This window comes from Dama dama, chromosome 33 (genome assembly GCF_033118175.1).
Source record: "Dama dama isolate Ldn47 chromosome 33, ASM3311817v1, whole genome shotgun sequence".
Lineage (NCBI taxonomy): Eukaryota > Metazoa > Chordata > Mammalia > Artiodactyla > Cervidae > Dama > Dama dama.
Genome location: NC_083713.1, coordinates 73650868 through 73671362, shown reverse-complemented (window position 1 = coordinate 73671362; position 20495 = coordinate 73650868). Strand labels below are relative to the sequence as shown.

Sequence of the window (20495 nt, the reverse complement as noted above, 5' to 3'; positions counted from 1 at the left end):
ATTCTTGTTCAGGAGTGTTCATACCATTATTTGTAAATAGCCAAAAAGTAGACGCAATCCTAATATCAGCAGATAACTACATGAGCAAATTCTGGTACAGCTATTCGATTGAATATTATTCAGCCACAAAAGGGAATGAAATACTGATACATGCAATGAGATGGATAAACCTTCAAGATAGTATGCTAAGTGAAAGAAGTCAGACATGGAAGACACATATTTTATGACTCCGTTTATATGAAGTGTCCAGAGTAGGCAGATCCATTCGATCAGAAAGTGGATTTTCTGTTTTCATGGGTTTGGGAGAGGGGGTTGGAGAATGACTGCTAAAGGATAATAGAAGTTTTATTTTGCAGTGATAATGTTCTTGAATTAAGTAATGGTGATTATTGCACAACTTTGTGAATTTATTTACAACTGCTGAATTACATACACTTTAAAGGGAAGAATTTAATGATTCGTGATTTATAGTTCAAAAATCATGTAAAGGAGTCATTTTTACTCAAAGTCATTGTAAGGAGTCATTCAGGTTTAGTGATCTGTTTTTCATTAGTATAGTAAACGGGAAACGAAGCTGGTCATTACAATGAAACTGTATGAGAAGTTCTTTGAAAAATACAATAGAAGTGAATGTTGTGGGTCTTCCTTGGTGGTCCAGTGGTTAAGACTATGTGTTTCTAATGCATGGGGCGCAGGCTTGATCCATGGTTAGGGATCTGGGATCTTAGATAAGTTGTGGACAAAAAGAAAAAGTAAGTGCTTCTTGACTGAGTGGAAATACAAATTCCCTTTTTCTGGAGGAGCCAACGTATTCATCACTGTAATAAGGCTTGTCTTGTCTCTAACAACAAGGTCTCTTGTTTTCAGGTGAGACCCTTCCTTGGGAATCTGTAATCTATGTTACTGTTCTCTCCTACCCAGGGAAGTTGTCTCTGTAGTCTAACAGTTTGTATGCTGTTGTTTACATCTGTCTTGTGGGAGAAGTCAGCAGCCAGTGGAGAGGTATCTTTCTCATCAATTAATTACTCTTGGTCTCACAGTTGTTGAATGAATAAAGTGGAAGTTATGAAATAACTGCCTTTCTGTTTAACACTCTTAAAATGTTTGTCTTTCTTTACAGAAAATATGAAAAGTCGAGGAAGTTTCTGAAAAGTAGGAGATAAGCTCACAGAAACCTGTTACTCCGAGGTTACGCGTTGATCTTTCACGTACTCTCTCTTTTCCTGTGATTGTTTCACGTGTGGGCTGTATCATACTATATGTGTATAAATGTCATGCTGTACATTGTATAAGCTATGTGTATAATTACATATATATGTGAAAAATGCAGTTTCATATCCTATACTTGTTTAATTACTACTTTTATGCAGGTATTCTTTTTTTCCACATGGACTTCAGCTTTACAGTTCTTTTGAAGAAATTATTTTGGATTTTTAAAAATTTCAGATAATTTTAAACATGTTCAAAAGTGGAGAGAATGGTGTACCATATTCTCATGTACCTATCAACATGCTTCAGCAATTCTCAGTGTATGTCCATCTTGTTTCACCTTTGAGGAAGTTTTGAGGGGTAGAATAGAAGCAGTTCTTCTCATTATCAACCAGAGGGGAAACAAAAAGTAAAACTATGTTCTCCTTCTATAGTTCACAGAAAAAAACGTTTAAACTGTCTGAAAAATTTGTAAAAAATTATCTCTTTAAAATACTAGTGAAGGCAGGTAGTAATCATTCTTGTGCAGTGTTTATTTTCTTCTATTTTTTAACAGTATGTATATGGTAATGTGAGGAGGGCATGGCAACCCACTCCAGTACTCTTGCCTGGAGACTCCCCATGAACAGAGGAGCCAAAGAGTTGGACACAGCTAAGCGACTAAGCGCAGCACAGCGTATATAGTAATGTGGAGCTGCTTTTTTTTTTTTTTTTTAATTTCTGTACTTTTTTTTCCTTCTATTATGTAGTTTTTAACCACATAATTTGTGGAACTAGCTAATCCACCAGTTCCATCTTCTTGGGAATTTAAGACTTCTTGTTTTACACTGCATTGACAGTTATATATTATATTCTGTAATACTGAACTGGAGAAGGAAATGACAACACACTCCAGTATCCTTGCCTGGAAGATCCCGTAGACGGAGGAGCCTGGCGGGCTCCAGTCCATAGGGTCATGAAGAGTCAGACACAGTAATACTGAAAGGGAGATTTTCCTTCAGTATCAAATGGTAATGTCTCATTTTTGAATAGTACTTCTCTCTTTGTAATTATAAAAGTAGCATATATTTTCTATATTCCTCATAGAAAAAATTTAGAGAATACAGAAAAGTACAAAGAAAAATCTGTGATCTTATTACCAGAAATTAGCTAACATTAATGATTTATTTCTGTTCATATGACCTTCCCTTTTAACACCATGAACTTCATCCTTTTATTCACTTTTGGGCATTTACATCATACATTAGAGTTTTTTTCTGTCATGACTTCACTGTAGTTAATTATTGTTCACTCTGGGGTGAGTGAGAGAGAGAGGGAGAGAGTTCAACAAGATTTTTCTTTTTCCCTCTCACAGAGTATTCTTGTAATGACTTGAGTCATTCCCGATTTTAGTGATCTTTCCAATAAATGTATGCCTATCCAGCGTCTCCTGATTCTGCATTTCCAAGATGACGTGTGCAGAGCTCCCTGAAGGCCACCGCACTGTGGGCCTTTGGTGCCGGTTGACTGCTGGGCCTCGTCTGCTCAGCGCCAGACTTTCTGAGGATAAGAACTCTTTTCATTGGCTGGCATTACCGGGGCTCTGTGGAAGTGGGATTCCTGCTATCCGTTAGTTGAGAAAAATTATCAGGCTCAAAGTAAGAATTTAGAAATACTTTTACGTTATCTTTGCATTTAAAGATTCATAACTTCATGTACATAAGTTTGAATATATGGCTAGGAATACTTAGGTTGTGGATAAGTCGTGGTTTGTGTCTGCACTAAATTAAAATCTCAGACAGTTTTTTAATCACTCCACCTCTCACCTCAGGGGCGGGGTTTACAGGTTGGGAACCAGTGCTTTGGCCTTTGCAAATTGCTTCTTTTCCTTTGAATAGGCCACAGTCTTGTCATTTGTGTGTGTGTGCGCTTTGTCCACGTATATTTACACATTCCTTTTATCTGAAATGTTTTGCATTCTCCCAAGCTCCCCACCTCCCACTCCCCAAGAAGAAACTGAATTCAGTTAATGGTTGCCAATGAGTATTTTCTTTTGATTTTCAACTCAAGCAGACTTCATTCATTCAACAACTATTTCTTGAGTGCTGTGTTTGTACCAGGCATAGTTGTAGGCATTAGGTTAACAAATAAACAATATCCCCTCATTTATAAGGCTTGACAGTCCTGTGGGAAAATCAGCCAGCAAATAGGTAAATAGACATGTGATAAATTTCAACTTGTTGTGAGTGCTTTGAAGGAAGAGGACGGGATGCAGTGGTAAGGGACCCCCTCGGGTGGTCTTAAAGGGCTTGCTGAGGAGGTGACACTGGAGCTGAGGTGACAGGCAGTGTAGCATCAGGACTGTGTTCCAGGCGGCAGGAACAGCGAGGGCGGAGGCCCTGGAACTTCCCTGGTGGCCGATGCTTCCCCACGCAGGGATACCAGGTTCGATCTCTGTTCCAGGGAGAAAGGTCCCACATGCCGCAGCTATGAGTTCCAGCGCTGCAGCTGAGAGTTGGCATGCTACGAACAAAGATCCTACCCCGCAGGCTGCAGCCAAGACCCGGCGCAGCCACATAGACAGAGAGGGAAGGCTGTGAAGTGGTAGAGAGTTTGGAACCGAAAAGAGGCCGGTGCCTGTGCCTGGTGATCCAGGCGTTCAAACTTGGGAGTCATCGGTTCTATAGGCTTTAAAAGGTTTTATGGAAATGGATGCACGTTATTTTGGGGTGAGCCAAGTGAGAAGGGGAGAGGCTTTGGACTGAGCTGCTCAGAGAGCTCTGGGAGAGGGACAGAGATGATTACAGAAACTTGAGTAAGTGTTCAGCCAGAGAAGTCACAGCAAGGCAACACTCATTTGTTTTCATGGAAATGGGAAATTTTTCAGAAGGAAGGAGTGGTCAGCTTTGGGATGCCTCTGAGAGGTGGAGTTAGTGAAGCAGAGGAAAGTATTACTGGGATCTGCCAGCAGGGCAGTCACTGGTGGTCCTGACAAGGGGAAACCAGAGGAGAGGGCCAAGCGGGGAACAGGAAGTGCCTCCGTGCAGCTCGCTGGCGTAGACATCTGCTTAAAGGGGCTTCACTCTTCCTGGTGTCACTGATGGAAGGCGTGTGAGCTCAAGACGGCCAGTTAAAGATGGATGATTTAGAGAGAGCCTCAGCTGCTGGGAGAGAGCCGATGGAGGAGAGCTTGCAGATGCTGGAGAGCAGGCAACTGAAAAGGTCGAGGGGGCAAAACAAGAGTTTTGTTCCGTTATCAGGGGAGTTGCTGGTGACCGTCCTGATTTGCTGGTGAAGATCTCAGTTGTCTGGTCCTGCCTACGTTACCAATGGAGCAGGAGGTGAGGCTGTCGGGAGAGAGCTGTGGGGTCGGGTAGGGTAGACGGGTGCTTGCAGAGATGGGTGCTTGCAGAGAGAAAGTCACACAGGCTTCCCAGAGAATGTGAGTGGGAGTGCTGCTGGTGGTCAGGGCCTTTCTGAATTTTGAGATGGGATCAATTTAAGACCAGACTGGTTGGATATGTGTGTGTTCTCTTCCACACGGTCACCCCTGAAGGCCTGAGGAGGCAGCTGGTTCAGAGCTTCGATTCACCCAGGGTTTGGGATTACTAGGCAACTACTACAGAGAGAGACAGTGGCGGGTGGTGCCACGCTATTAACACCCACATGGAATTTCATCCAGACGCAAAGGGGAGCAAGATTGAGAAGTTTACCTGATTAACGAGGTTGAGGCAGTGCCCTTGACCAGAAGAGTGGAGGGATGGGCAGTTGTGGTGGGAAGCAGGATGGCCTGGTGAGGGACAGAGTCAGGAAGATGTGCTGCCATAGCGAGCAGAGAGCTGGAAGGGGGGAAGTCGTCAGCCCGGGGAGGGTGCAGCCACTACAGAAATGTGAGGAGCTGAGGCAGGGGGCGGGGAGGCTGGAGGTTCCGCGTGCTCTGGGTGAGGGGCGTCTGTGCGGGCCCAGGCGTGGAGGCCGGGCCCGGGGAGCGGCTGCCCATCCGCTGGGTGTGTGGGGCGGGTCCCGTCCTGAAGCGCCCAGCTGGATTCCCTCAGGACTGTCTCCTCCCCCTCCTCCGCCACCGCAGTACCCTCAAGCCTCTGGTTTAGGGCTCTTTCCGTGCCGCCATAATCTGTATTTCTGTCTTTTTGTCCTTCGAGGCAATGACCTCCTCGCGGGCCGTGACTCTGTGCTCTCCTGGAGTCAGCCGAGTACGCGTGTCATCTGGCAGGTCCAGAGCGAATGTCAGCTCACTGAGTGACCTTGTGGCTGCTGGCTGGCAAGTGGGGTGCAGGTCGGCCCGGGGGAGGGAGGCTTGCCTGGGACGTCTGTATAAGTCCACACCGTGTTGTAATTGTAGATTGTTATAGTGCAAAAAGTTGTCTTATTGATGGAAACAGCTGCTTTTGATGAGTGTGAATAAATTCTGCTCATTTCTGGCTTTTGGAGTTGGCCTGTCAGGTATGCTGTCTGCTTTCTCTGATTCTTCCAGGGAGACTTTTGATGTGTTTATTGATTCACTGGTGCTGGAAATATTCCATTGTAGTTCTTGATGCTGTGATTTGGAATATTATTACAGCTTCCCAAGTGCTTTGTAATTTGATTTCTTGTTTCTTAGTCCTCTGCTTCTCATGCTCCATATACTGTAAATCTAACATTTTCATATTTTAAGTTCTTAAGTACCCATGCTGTGGACTTTCAGTGAGGCAGTAGTCTAGTATCATAGTATAATGAAAATAACACTAACTTTAGGGCCAGGCAGATCTGGTGTTCAGTTACAGCCTGATAGTCACTAGCTTTTGAATCTTGGGCAAAGTTTTTTTGGGTGTATTTTTGTGGTTGTTGCTGGCTGCATGTGCCACAGTGGCTTACAGGACCTTAGTTCCCTGACCAGGGATTGAACTTGGGCCCTGGCAGTGAAAGCTCAGAGTCCTAACCACTGGACCACCAGGGAATTCCCCTCTAAGCTACATTTCTCTTCTCTTTTTTAAAAGAAGTTTTTGTTCTGGCTGCACTGGGTCTCTGTTGCAGTACATGGGCTCTAGAGTACGTAGGCTTAGTAGTTGCAGAGCTTGGGCTTAGCTGCGGCAAGTGGGATCCCGTTCCCCGACCAGGGATTGAACCCAGGCCCTCCTGCATTGGGAGTGCAGATGCTTAGCCACTGGACCACTAGTGAGGTCCCTTAAGCGTCATTTCTTTGTCTTCAACGTGGGGAACAGTGCCTGCCCATTCCGTGCAGGTGTCTTGCTGTCTGTCACCGCTCTTCTCCCCTCAGCCACGCACAGGTTCCCACCGCCCTCACTTGCTTGTGTTTCTTCCCTGATCATGTGCCTTAACTGATGTGTGACACCCCGTCCACGCTTCAAGACAGAGCTCCAGTTGAACATTGTCTAAGTGGTTTTGACCTGGTCTTCCAGGCCTTCTTGATCTATCCCTTCCCAAAGTGATTATAGTACTTACTCATACCCCTTATGTGGCAGTATGGCATTCTGTCTGTGAAGTCTGCCACGGATCCTGTGTGTGTTGAATTCTTACACTGACAAGCATCTTGTGAGTGTGTATATCTTGTTCTCTCCAAGTAAGTTGGAAGCATTTTCAAGTCAAGTCATAGATTAGTTATTTCTTTTGTATCTTGTGTGGTTCAGTTCAGTTCAGTCACTCAGTCGTGTCTAACTCTTTGCGACCTTGTGGACTGTAGCATGCCAGGCCTCCCTGTCCATCACCAACTCCCAGAGTTTACTCAAACTCATGTCCATTGAGTCGGTGATGCCTTCCAACCATCTCATCCTCTGTCATCCTCTCCTCCTCCCGCCTTCAGTGTTTCCCAGCATCAGGATCTTTTCAAATGAGTCAGCTCTTCGCATCAGCTGGCCAAAGTATTAGAGTTTCAGCTTCAGCATCAGACCTTTCGGTGAATATTCAGGACTGATTTCCCTTAGGATGGACTGGTTGGATCTCCTTGCAGTCCAAGGGACTCTCAAGAGTCTTCTCCAACACCACAGTTCAAAAGCATCAGTTCTTAGGCACTCAGCTTTCTTTATAGTCCAACTCTCACATCCATACATGACCACTGGAAAAACCATAGCTTTGACTGGACAGACCTTTGTTGGCAAAGTAATGTCTCTGCTTTTTAATATGCTGTCTAGGTTGGTCATAACTTTTCTTCCAAGGAGCAAGCGTCTTTTAATTTCATGGCTGCAGTCACCATCTGCAGTGATTTTGGATCCCCCAAAACATAATTTGTCACTGTTTCCGTTGCTTCCCCATCTATTTGCCATGAAGTGATGGGACCAGATGCCATGATCGTTTTCTGAATGTTGAGTTTTAAGCCAACTTTTTCACTCTCCTCTTTCACTTTCATCAAGAGGCTCTTTAGTTCTTCTTTGCTTTCTGCCATAAAGGTGTCATCTGCATATCTGAGGTTGTTGGTATTTCTCCTGGCAGTCTTGATTCCAGCTTGTGCTTCATCCAGCCCAGCATTTCTCATGATGTACTCTGCATGTAAGTTAAATAAGCAGGGTGACAATATACAGCCTTGATGTACTCCTTTCCTGGCTTGGAACCAGTCTGTTGTTTCATGTCCAGTTCTAACTGTTGCTTCCTGACCTGCATACAGGTCTCAGGAGGCAGGTCAGGTGGTCTGGTATTCCCATCTCTTGAGGAATTTTCCACAGTTTGTTGTGATCCACACGGTCAAAGGCTTTGGCGTGGTCAGTAAAGCAGAAGTAGATCCTGGTGGGCGGTCGTCTGTGGGGTCGCACGGAGTCGGACTGAAGCGACTTAGCTTCAGACTGAAGCGACACAGCAGATGTTTCTACTGTGGTCAGATGTGATGTATCATAAACTGCTGAGTAAATAAAAGCAATCAAGATGACGGGTAAACAGAGAAGTTAGGCCTATTTACCTCACTCAGGTATTCATTGCACGAATGTGCACACGAGTGTGCACACGTAGGATTGAAGTGCACTGCTGCACTATTCTGAGGCCTGTTAGCTGGTGGAATCCATTTCCTCACACCTTTATCTTGGGCTGGCCTTGTGACTTGCTTTGACAGTCAACTGTGGCAGAAGTGATTCGCGGGTTCTGCCTCCTGGGCCTTGTGAGGCCTGGCAGTCTTCTCTTGGCCATCCTGGAATGCTCCAACCACATGTACTGAACTACAGACTGTATTACTGAGCTGTTAGAGATCACGGGTGGCGAGAGGTCCAGCCAACAGCCAGCATCGTTGCCTGAGACATGTAGGTGATGCCGTTGTAGACTCTTCACCTGTCAGAGTGGCAGACAGCAGCAGACGCCTGAGTGACCCCAGGCAGGTCAGCAGAAGAGCCTCCTGCTGAACCTAGCCGATCATAGACGCGTAAGAAATACTAACTTGTCACTGCTCTCAGTCACTAGTGGGAATTGCCCTACCTTCTTACCGTCTCTCGTGGAGAAGCCTGTCGTAGACGTGGGAGTTCAGAGCTCACAGCTGATGTTGTTCCCTGTCCCACCTCCATTGTCTTCACCCCTTTATGGTGGTGACCTGAGTAGTAGCTATAGGAAAGAGGATCGAGTGAGAGCTATATTTTTTTTTATAAAAAATGCCCTGGGCAAGCTTTTCTGATCCTGAATGTTATTTAATGAACGTGATGCCTCTGATCTCCCCACTGCCCCCCTGGAAGTGCAGAGTCGAGACTGGGGGCTGTTTAACAGCGTCCCTGACATCAGGCTGTCCTGATGTGTGTTTCATTCTTGTTGAAGCTGATATTTTTTAAGTTCTTCCTGTTGGCCTGTAGCAGAATTGCGCTGTTTCTTATGATGTAACTGTAAATACTTAAGAAACTCTTCCTGGGATTGCAGAGGGAGAAGACATGTACTTATTTGTTGGGTAGCTAAAAATACCTGTGAAGGAAGGCATGGGAAGTTAGCAACACCTTTTGCTTTTAAGTAGGGAAATGTGGCCGGGGGACAGGAGTAGGGGAGATGTCTTACACTTTTGTGCAAGAGAGAATCACCCATTGCTTTTTTTTTTTTTAATTAAAAAGAACAAAGAGGACCCAGTTTGCTGAATGCTTTGGGGCTCCCAGTGCCATTCTGCGGGTTTCATACACAGGAGTTTGTGACCTGCTTCTGTGTGCTAAACCTTTACTGCGTAATTACTGTCAAGAAGCATATACTTACTTGTTAGAAATCATATGGAATTCCAGCTGAAGGGGAAGTTTTTATCTAATATGTATTTTAAAAAATAACAGGAAAGAGCCTTAAATGCATGGGTTCCTTCCTCTCCTGGGAGTGGAGACTTTGCTGTCTGGCCTGTTGCTTCCCAGCTCACTATGAAGTCTGACCTTCTTTCCCTGAGTTGGGACAGAACTAGGCCAGACTTGTAGTAACAAGGATTTGAAGGTAGGAAAGGGAAACTTACCTTTGCCTCAGTTTCCCCACCTGTATAATAGGGTTGTGTTAATGCCTACTTTATAAAAGTGGTTGGAGAATCAGAGATAAACTGTGTAAATCATCTTGGCATAGAGCCTGATCCCTCATGTTGATGCTCAAAACTGATATTGGCTCCATCATATCTGGTTAGTGTCTGTTGATTTGGGGCCCTTTGAAGGAGTAAGGGATATGAAATTCTTTTCACTGAGCCTGAAAGATGTTTAGAGGAAGAAGGAGTGATCAGTTATCTGCTGCTGTGTAACAGAGTCCCACAAATTGGATGGCTTGAAGTATGAGTGGACAGTGTCTCATCATCCTGTGGTCTGACCAGGTGGTTTTTGTCTCCTTAGGTGTATCTGTGTATCTGCAGTCAGATGGTGCTGGTGAGGCTGAGTGTCCCCCGTGGACTCCATCGCATGTCTGGCGGTTGCTGCCGGCTGCTGTTTGCAGCGAGTTGGTTCTCCCCTACTGGCTGCTCCTGTTCAGAAGGCTAGACCAGCCCCCTCACGGCGTGGCAGTCACGCGCGTCCCAGGGCGTCTCAGCTCGTTTCTGCCGTCTCTGATTTCCCACTGGGCAGAGCAAGTCTCAGGACGCATCGCAGGGTCGCGGGGGAGGATGAGACCACATCTCGGTGGAGGAGGGGCAGCAGCGCCTCTGCAGCCGTTTTTAATCTACCACACGCTTTACCTTAACTAGCTGCTTGGTGACTGTGGGCCCAGAACCTAAAGGCTCTGTCGGCCTCCCCAGGTCTCACGTACCGCTGGCACCTTCGTTAGTCGGACAGGGCAGCTGACTCAGGAAGCGGAGGTGTCTCGTTTGGACTGAAAGTTGGAGCGCGGGTGGGGCTGCGTTGCTGTGTCTGGAGCTGCCCGTGAAGGGAGGACGGGCCCCGCGGCGCGGACCTGACCGCAAAGCGGCATCCCCCCGCCTCGGGGGGCTGCCACGCGAGACGCCAGGCTTGTTGACCGGAAGGAGGGCAGGAGATGGTCATCAGGGGCTGGAGACTTTGCAGGGGTGTTTTCCTCATTGGACGACTTGACTCGTCTCTCCTGGGACTTGGGAAGAGCACGGTGCTCTTTTTGCTGAGATGGGGTGGGGTGGAGGTGGGGCGGGTGCCGGGAAGGGAGAGAAACCTCGTGCTGAGCCTGGAACAGTCACCCTGCCCTGAGGTTAAATCTCCCTTGGTTTGTAAGGTCAGGTTTACCTGTGAACCGCTGAGAGTTCACACTGACTGTTGGCGTGAGGAACGTTTCTATTTAGTACAGAGTCAGGGTTGCTGCATCTTGAAGATGGGTTTTCTGTGCATCTTCTTGGGTTAAGAATTGAGAAAAGACGTTGAAAAAATAAATATGTACAATTGTTCCAGGAGCTGCAGATTAAATGGTCCGCCCGTTCATGTCTAGTAAAAATGATTTTGGTGCCTCCTCACAGCACGTGTTTTGTGCTGTGCCAGGAGTGGTTTTGAGGTCTCCTGATTCTGTAGCAGAACTCCAGGCCCAGTTGGTGCTTCTGCCCGCGAGAACGCTGTGTCCCAGCGCGCGGTCAGATGGTGAGCCTCTCCCCTTCCCCCTGTGGGTCGCTCCTCTGGAGGAGGAGGCGGGGACGCCCGCCTGCTGGCCCTCTGTAAAGCTGCTGAGCACGTGTAGGTGTCGCCTTGACTTTGACTGTTGTTCCCGGGCCAGCCAGTTCGGTCAATGGTGTTTCTGTGGAGCCTGCCTCACTTCCGGCACTCGGACTATACGAAACTGAGAGACAGGCTACAGCACATACGGGACTCAGACACAGTGGTGTTTGCTTTTTGGCGGGGAGCAGAGTTTAAGCTGCACATAAATCATCCAGCTGAAGCAAAAGCTTGCTCTCCTGACTGGTGCATTTACAAGCTGGAACATTGTGGAAAACCTCAACCCACCAACTGTGACGCTCACTGGTTCTGTGCTTTGGGCTTCGACGTTCTTCCTGATGAAAATAATAATTATGTTAGTCTGACACGGTTGCCCAGTGTTCATGCCTCTCACTGCACGTGTGCTTATAAACGAGGCTGCAGCGCGGATGCTCGTCTTTGATCAGATGTTTCCCAACATGTGAGCGTTGTGTTATCCATGCTGATGTGCCCTTCTCTTCTCTTGCTTTTCAGAATGGACCGCTGAGCTATGAAGTGTTTCAGACCCAGGAGGAGAGCGCCACTCTGCCACTCACTCCTTTCTCCCCTACTAGTTATTTAAATTGGACTTTTAATATCCTCCCAGCTGCTCTTCAGCCACACATGGTGCATTGCTGCCATTCCCCGGATTGCATCTTTGACACACAGGCTCTTAGTAACCTTCAGCAAACAAAGAGGCCGCCTCCGGGGGCCGCTTACGGGGAGGGCGTCACCCCCACCGCCCTCTAGCTTCGGTGGCTCTGGATTGGAATTCCACCATGGAGCCTCGCATGGAGGCCTGCCTGGCACAGGTGCTGCAGAAGGATGTGGGGAAACGACTGCAGGTTGGCCAAGAGCTGATAGACTATTTCTCAGACAAACAGAAGTCTGCCGACCTCGAGCATGACCAGACCATGTTAGACAAACTTGTGGATGGACTCGCTACCTCTTGGGTGAACTCTAGCAATTATAAGGTAAGCTGTGTGCAAGAGGATGCTCTTCTAGGTGGCTGGGCTACCTAGGGGGATCAAAATGGGTCCTTTGACGAGTCCTTTGAGAGCCATCAGCATGATTGATCCCTTGATTTCGATTAAGACACTCAGTCACGTTGTGGCTTTTGGACATTTCATTCTAGAGCAAGTAGAGTTTTCTTTGATTTTGTTGGAGATCAAAACACCCTTATTCTTCAGTGTACTGAGAGAAGGCCGTGTGACCAGATAAAGAGAGGCTTTTATGTGGAAAATGTGCAAGTATTTGCAGCCTTTAAGTTAAAGTGACTATCATGTCTTGCAGTGAGTGGCTCTTTGTGAATAACAAGTGACCTCATTGATTTTCTTGGGGCTGGGGGTGGGGATTGGCAGTAGGATGAGGGCTTCTTACCTTCAGGTTCCTGTTTTGAAGTTGGCCCAGGCACCTGGCCAGCAATAGCATGGTTTGCCAAGGACTCTCCTGAGACCTGTTTGTAATGGCCTGGAGGTTACCCTTCGGGTTCCAAAGGTCAGGGTTCCTCAGGTGCCCCTGGTGGGTGGAAGGGGGCAGGTGGGGTCCTATGAGGCAGATGAGTTGGGAAGGTGGACCTTGTTGCCATTCAGGGGCTGAGTTTTCCGGAAGGAAATCTGGGCTGGACTCTAGGTGCTGAAGAGGTGTCACTTCCCCCTCATCCCCTCCCCACCCAGTGTGTTAAGACGCTGGCCCCTTTGGGTCTAGGTCGGGATGGGAGACAGGGTGGGCTGCTGCGTGACTGCTATAGGCGCTGTGGACCTTGCAGACAAAGGGGCTTGCAGACACAGAACCGTCTGTGGTTGTTTCACTGCACCAGTCTTCTGACACATGCGGACTCATGACGGTGCTTATAGGGTTTCCTTGTTCGCTCTAATGTAGACTTTGTTTTCCAGTTACATTGAATGAATCTTATCTAACAGCAGGCTTTAGATTTATTAAGGGTGTTTACCTCAGTCCCTAATATTTCACTTACAACTGGCCATAAAGTTTACCTTCCCTGACTTTGAAAGCTGAGCTTAACTTTTGTCTGTTTTATTCATCTGTTTATTCATTTAGCTGAACTTGCTAAATACCTCTTACCTGCTCTGTGCCGGTGCTGGGTGGCGGGAGTGTTGCAGAGCTAGACTGGTGACGTCCTTGAGGTCTGTGACGTCACCCTTGCTGTGTGCAAGTTAGGATGCTTCTGGCTGAGAGCACCTGAAGGCTGGCTTAGTTGGCTTAAAGTTTGCATAAGGAGATTGAGTAATTGCTTTTAAAACTTTACAAAGTCCACATAGTTAAAGCAATGGCTAGGGAAGAAGAGTGACTGCTTGTGTCTTTTACTTGGGAGGAAACCTCCGAAGCTCCCCAGCAGACGTTTTTACATTACATTGCAGCATCACTGGGAATGGACAGGTGTCCACAGTGGCCTTCAGCCATCACGCTTCACCTCCTGGTCTCATGACGGGGTTCAGCCTCCCCTGAGTCAAACCTGTGGCTGTGTGGAGGGGTTGGGTACCAGACTCCTGCTAGGAAGAAGGAGGCGAGGCAAGGGGCAGAGGCACATGGATGTTAAATAAGTAACCCACAGGTTTGCTGAACCGCAGGAGCTTTCTTAGTTTCCTCATCCGTAATGTGGGAAAGTTATTGTATACACTAAATGAGAGTGAATATACAGTTATTACGGAGAAGGAAGTGGCAACCCACCCCCGTATTGTTGCCTGGAGAGTCCCATGAGCAGAGGAGCCTGGTCGGCTGCTCTCCATGGGGTCGCAGAGTCGGTCGCGACTGAAGCGACTTAGCATGCATGCATGCAGTTGTTAGATGGCAGCCGCATAATCAGCTTTCAGACATTCAGTCAGTGCCAAGACGTGGTCCCTGTCTTCACTGAACTCGTAGTCCGGGAGGGGCGGGTGAGGACATGTAAGGGAGCGGTTACAGTCAGTGTTGCATGTGCAGTCGTAAAGTGAAAGAAGGTGTTAGTCGCTCAGTCGTGCCCAGCTCTTTGCGACCCCAAGGACTGCAGCCCGCCAGACTCCTCTGTTCATGGGATTTTCCAGGCAGGGACGCTGGAGGGGTTTGCCAGTTTCCTTCTCCAGGGGATCTTCCTGGCCCAGGGATCGAACCCAGGTCTCCCGCATTGCAGGTGGATTCTTTACCAGCTGAGCCACCAGGGAAGCCGTAATAAAGATCCACAGAATTTGTGGGAAGACAGAAGAAAAGTAGTAACACTGTCTAGAGGAACCCAGAGGTCTGAAGACTGGGTCAATTTTTCATAATAGGAATTGTAAGGTCACAGTGGAGTGAAAGATTAAGACTTGAGAACCTTTGTGAAGTAATTTCCAGGAAAGACAGCCCCGGGAAGGAAAGGAAAACAGGGTTTGCTGCTGCCTTGCATGTGGTCACGGACAAGTCGTCTTGCCTGTCTGCAGGGCGGGCGTTGGTCTCGGTCTCCGCTCGGGCTTCACGCCCTGATGGCTTGTTTGGCTTCATCCCGATGGCTTTGGCGTCGGGGCCTCGTCGTGTGGTTCTGACCTTGCGCTGTGCTGAGCGCCCCTCTGGTCTGTAAGGCCTCTGAAGTGTGGTCAGCGTGTGCCCTGTTCACACTGAGGCCCAGAGCCTGAAACCTCGCAGGTGCATAACACAGCCTACTTGCCTGCGTAACTCAGGAGTTCAGGGGCACTCTGGCAAATATTCCTGGTTGCTTTACTGAAATCTGGAAGTGTATTTTTTAGGGACCTACACCTGTTTTTTTCCCCTTAATCGTGGCTTGAGATTACTCAGTCAGAGCCTGAAGTACCCTTCAGGTTTTATTTGAAGGGATTCACTTTGTAATAGACAATTCTCTGAAGCTTGGCTTCTTGACATTTGTTTTTTTCTTTTTAAATTCAGGACTAAAAAGGTAAGGGGAAAAGAGAAGTACTTTTGACCTTCCAAAAGGATAGCACTTAGGTATTGTTATTCCTTTTCCCAGTAAGAGGATGTAGATGAATGCCAACATAGTGTCTTATTTTAAAAAATAGTTCGCTGGAGCCTGGATCACTTTACCTTTGAGTATTAATGTGGTAGACAGGTTTGAACCTGTTTGTGATTAAGGTTTAATAGCTACTGATTCCTGCTTATGTACCATATGCATTTACTATCTCATGTAATCTTGATAACATTCCTGCAAAGTAGATGGTGGTATCCTAATGTTATACATGAGGTTACGGGAATTACTGAGAATTAACAAGATAATTTCTCTTTGTGATCATGGAACTGGGATTTAAATGTAGGACTCTGATTTCCTAGCCAGTGTTTCTTGCATTAGAATAGAGGCCAGCAAACTTTCTTAAAGATCACATGGTAAATATATTAGGATTGGTGGGCCCTGTGGTCTTCTTGTAAATATTTAACTAGTTTGGGCCATTATAAATGCAAAAGCAGCCCCAGATAATGTGTTCATGAGTGGCTATAGCTGTGTTCCAGCAAGACTTAATTTACATAAACAGATGGAGATGGCTGGGCCCTGGACCGTAGTTTACTAGCCCCAGCACTAACTGAAACATTGAGCACCTATGGTGTGTAGATACTTTTCTTTACTGGTGGGAACTGTTCATGATTCATTTGGGAGAAGAGTGAGCCTTATAATTTGTACCTAATTTGGGAATGGGGAAGCCTTCATTTTGATAGAACTCAGTTTGCTTTTGGAGCATCTTATATGGTATTTTAGGAAGCTTGCCTTTTTGGCTCTTTCATGCAGCCTCATTTTAGGCTCAGTATATGTTCTGTTAGCCTGTCCCTGATTGTTTACTGTGAGCTGACTTTGCTGAAATCAGCCTCTGTGCACTGGTACCAGAGTGAATCTCAGAGACAGAGTTTTGGGTGAAGTAGAAAAGAATAGCTTGGTTGCTTTGCCTGGCAGAAGAGGCACAGCAGGCTTCTGCCCCCTAAAACTGTGTGTCCCTTGAGGTGGAAGCAGGACCCTGCCTCAGGGCTGCACCGTTTGTTGGCTGCTCCTCCCTTGTCTCTGCATCCCTTCCCTTCCTGGATTAGCAACTGTTCCATCTGCCCTTTGGAACTCAGGGAAAGTCGAGGAGGCTGATTGTGCCCAGGCGCCCCTACAGGGTCCTGCTTGGTCCCGGCTTTGGACGTTGTTGAGTCATCTTGGGGAGTGAGTAGCTGGTCATTTAAGTAGTGTCCTCGTACGGCTGGGACTCCCCAGGACTGCACCCCACCGCCAGTCCAGGGTGTCACTACGAGGACTTGATGAGCCTTCTGTGATGTCACAGTGGCTGGGGGAGACACGGAAGAGGCTGAGTCTTTGTTTATGAGACTTCTTTTCTAGACTGTGTGTGTGTGTGTGTGTGTGTGTGTGTGTGTGTGTGTGTGTGTGTATGTATGCTCAGTTGTGTCCAACTCCACAGACTGTCCTGCCAGGCTCCTCTGTCCATGGGATTCTCCAGGCAAGCATACTGGAGTGGGTAGCCGTTCCCTTCTCCAGGGGATTTTCCCAACCCTGGGATCGAACCTGGGTTTCTTGCATTGCAGGCAGATTCCTTACCGTCTGAGCCGCCAGTGCCAGAAGTTATGCTAAATATGTGTTCGTTTTTAACTTCAGATGAGATGGATCTTGCTATAGTCATTTAACAGATGAGGACATTGATGTGCAGATAAATCAGGTAACTTGATCAAGATGACAGAGCCAGTGATCAGGGTTTCTGGGCTTTGAGCCTAGGTGCTCATGCAGTGACTGAAGTGAATGAAGCCCTGATCCGGTGCGCATAGTGCCTTGAGGGCTGGGTGTCCCTGAGGAAGCAGGCCAGGCACGGTCCCCTCCTCAAGGAGGATGTGCTGGCTGGCGCTGGGCAGCCTCGCTCTGGCTGATTCTGATACATGCGGACACCACCCAGTGCGCTGCCGTCTCACGGCCCAGGCCATGCTGGCTTGGAATTTGTAGGATCTCTTTTAACTGAGGGCTTCCTTCATCTCTGCCCTGACAGTCTTAGTTGACTGTTCATGGGGTTCTCAAGAAGTGGTTTGCCATTCCCTTCTCCAGTGGACCACATTCTGTCAGAGCTCTCCACCATGACCCGGCTGTCCTGGGTGGCCCCACATGGCATGGCTCATGGTTTCATTGAGTTAGACAAGGCTGTGGTCCGTCAACATTCAGAAAACTCAGATCATGGCGTCTGGTCCCATCACTTCATGGGAAATAGATGGGGAAACAGTGGAAACAGTGTCAGACTTTATTTTTGGGGGGCTCCAAAGTCACTGCAGATGGTGATTGCAGCCATGAAATTAAAAGACGCTTATTCCTTGGAAGGAAAGTTATGACCAACCTGGATAGCATATTTAAAAGCAGAGACATTACTTTGCCAACAAAGGTCCGTCTAGTCAAGGCTTTGGTTTTTCCAGTGGTCATGTATGGATGTGAGAGTTGGACTATGAAGAAAGCTGAGTGCTGAAGAATTGATGCTTTTGAACTGTGGTGTTGGAGAAGACTCTTGAGAGTCCTTTGGACTGCAAGGAGATCCAACCGGTCCATCCTAAAGGAGATCAGTCCTGGGTGTTCATTGGAAGGACTGATGCTGAAGCTGAAGCTCCAATCTTTGGCCACCTCATGCAAAGAGTTGACTCATTGGAAAAGACCCTGATGCTGGGAGGGATTGGGGGCAGGAGGAGAAGGGGACGACAGAGGATGAGATGGTTGGATGGCATCACCGACTCGATGGACATGAGTTTGGGTGGACTCCGGGAATTGGTGATGGACAGGGAGGCCTGGGGTGCTGCAGTTCATGGGGTCGCAAAGAATCGGACACGACTGAGCAACTGAACTGAACTGAACTGAACCGAATGGTCTTAGTGGTCTAAAGGTAGGACTGTAAGGAATCTATAAAGTTGGGGAGGCCTTGATGGAAAGATGGGGTTAAATGGCACCAGGAAGGATCAAAAGGAGTGAGTTGCAAATTCAGAGAGCCTCCTCGTCCTTCTTGTTCCTCCGTGTCTGGCAGTACTGTCTCAGTATAGACTGTAGACAGTTGCGTCTCTTCTAGCTGCTCTATGGGGCGCAGTATGACCACTGCCCTGGTTCAGGTGCCCTTTCTGGCCTGAGGGGAAGGTGCTCACGGATAAGGGAGGCTCCTCTGGGCCCCTTGCCTGTCTCCAGAGCCTCGACTGTCATGGAGGTTTTGATTTCCCCTGGTGTCCCTGAGAGGAGAGCAGAGAGGGCGGCTGGATTCCGGTGACGTGACTTCTGTCTCTGCCTTTCTGCCTGGTGCTGCCGCAGTGATGAGGCTTCGCAGAGGCTGTTCCTTCTTCCCAGGTTTTCCCTGTTGCCTTGTCCCGTCGGTTGCAAAAGTTGAATTTTTCTGGGTATAGTTTAAAGACAGGTGCCTCTCTTCTGAGTAGGAAAGCTGCAGGGAGTGGTAATCAACAAAAACCAAAGCAAAGCAAAAAAAATAAAAATAAGCTTGGAAGAATTATTTTAAGGAAATTTGTGTGACCTGTCAAGTAAAAATGGTGTCCTTGATGTATGTAATTAACAGCATTTCTTCCTGAGTGTGTGTTTATGTATATGCAAGGGCAGCAAAGTGCATTGGAAGTAGTTCGGATTGGAGGATGAACAGTCTGAATTCTCATCCTGGCTCTGCCATTTAGCCTTTTGAGCAGGTCAGTCTGCTCATCTGTGAAGTGAGTCTGGTGACAGCTGGCCCACAGCATTGTTATGAGGGTGCAGGGAGCCTGTACACGAAGGTGCCAGGGCCGCTTGGCGTGAGCATGTGGTCAGTGAGAGGAAGATGATGATGGATATGCAGTTACTGGGCCCAGAGATAACAAGATCTGTGGAAAGTGAACCTTTCGGTGGGACTGAGTTTGTGTGCCTTCCTTAGTCCTGGTCAGCCTGTTCCTTGGAGCAGAGGCCTTGGATCCTTTGTAACAAGATATGACTCCTTAAACCACGCACTGTTGATAAGAGAGGCCCTGAGCAGAGCAGCAGCTGGCCTGAGATCCTAAGAGTGAGCTTAAAGCCTGCTGGCAAAGGCAGCCCGCTGGTGGGGGACCCCAGTCTTCAGAGGGTTTCATTTGTTCTTTTTATTTTTACCTGATAGTTCACCTTGTTTCAGAAAGCTCAAACTGAAATACGGATACATATAATGAAATCATAAATTGAATGTCAGAGCGAAAAGAAGAAGAAACGGCTAGGGTGAGAGCACAGGCCCGACAGTGAGGCTGATGAATCCGTGATTTTGATGTTTACAAATTGCTCACTTTTATGAAGCACTCTTGTGTATCAGGATCCGTGAAGCACTTCTTGTTCATTGCTTTGTTTAATCATGAAGCAAGTACCCCTGAGAAGCCCTGGGATTGCTCCCATTCAACAGCTGGGAACAGCTTAAGAGAAGAGAAGCAACTTGCCCAGGGTCACAGAACTGGAAAGTTATTTTAGTCTGGATAGTCTGTCCTTAGAGCCCACATCCGCATCGGAGCAATGCTGCTTCCTTTATAATGCTGCAACGATATTTATAGTATATTTATCAGAGCGAAAGAGTGTTAGGGTGTACCCCACAGCTAACAGTGATGACTTTAGGAGACTGGGTCCTGAGTGACAGATAAGCAGCTCATTTTGTACTTTAATAAAAAACCCAAAACTATTAAAGATCAGCGTGTTTAAAACAGTTTTTTGACTGGTCCTAATGGAATCATGACCTTGTATACTGTTTAAACTCTTTATTTTGGAAAATACCCAAACCTCCAGGGAAGTTTCACAGAACTGGAAAAAAGCCTTGTTTACTACAGCCAAGATATGGAAGCAGCCTAAGTGTCCATTGATTGATGAACTGGTTGGCCAAAAAGTTCGGATTTTTCTGTAAAATGTTATAGAAAAACCCAAATGAACTTTTTGACCAACTCAATATGATGGAATATTATTCAGGCATAAAAAAGAATGAAATAATGTTATTTGTGACCTGGATGGACCTTGAGGATATAATGCTAAGTGAACTAAGACAGAAAAAGACGAATACATCCTGTATTATCTCACTTATTTGTGGAATCTAAGCAAAACAAAACGCAAACCAAGTTCACAAATGTCTGCCAGAGGCAATATTTGGGGGTTGGGCAAAATAGGTGAAGGGAGTCAAAAGGTACAGATGCCAGCTCTAAAATGACTGAGTCCGGCCGTGTGATGTGCAGCATGGTGAAGTGAGTCATGCTGCCTTGCGTAGTTGAAAGTTGATAAGATAGTAAATCTTAAAAGTTCCCGTTACAAGAAAAAGAAATTCTATGAATGTG

At 47.1% G+C, this 20495-nt stretch overlaps 1 protein-coding gene across 4 annotated transcripts in view; it reads left to right on the top strand.

The window, feature by feature from the left end:
* CLASP1 (cytoplasmic linker associated protein 1) overlaps positions 1-20495 on the top strand; it is a 261865-nt gene that overhangs the window by 23506 nt on the left and 217864 nt on the right. For all 4 annotated transcript variants that reach the window (XM_061135374.1, XM_061135373.1, XM_061135372.1 and 1 more), the window contains one exon: positions 11736-12214. In XM_061135374.1, coding sequence (XP_060991357.1) covers positions 12020-12214 — 195 coding nt within the window. In that variant the 5' untranslated portion in view covers positions 11736-12019. The remainder of the gene's footprint in view (positions 1-11735; positions 12215-20495) is intronic.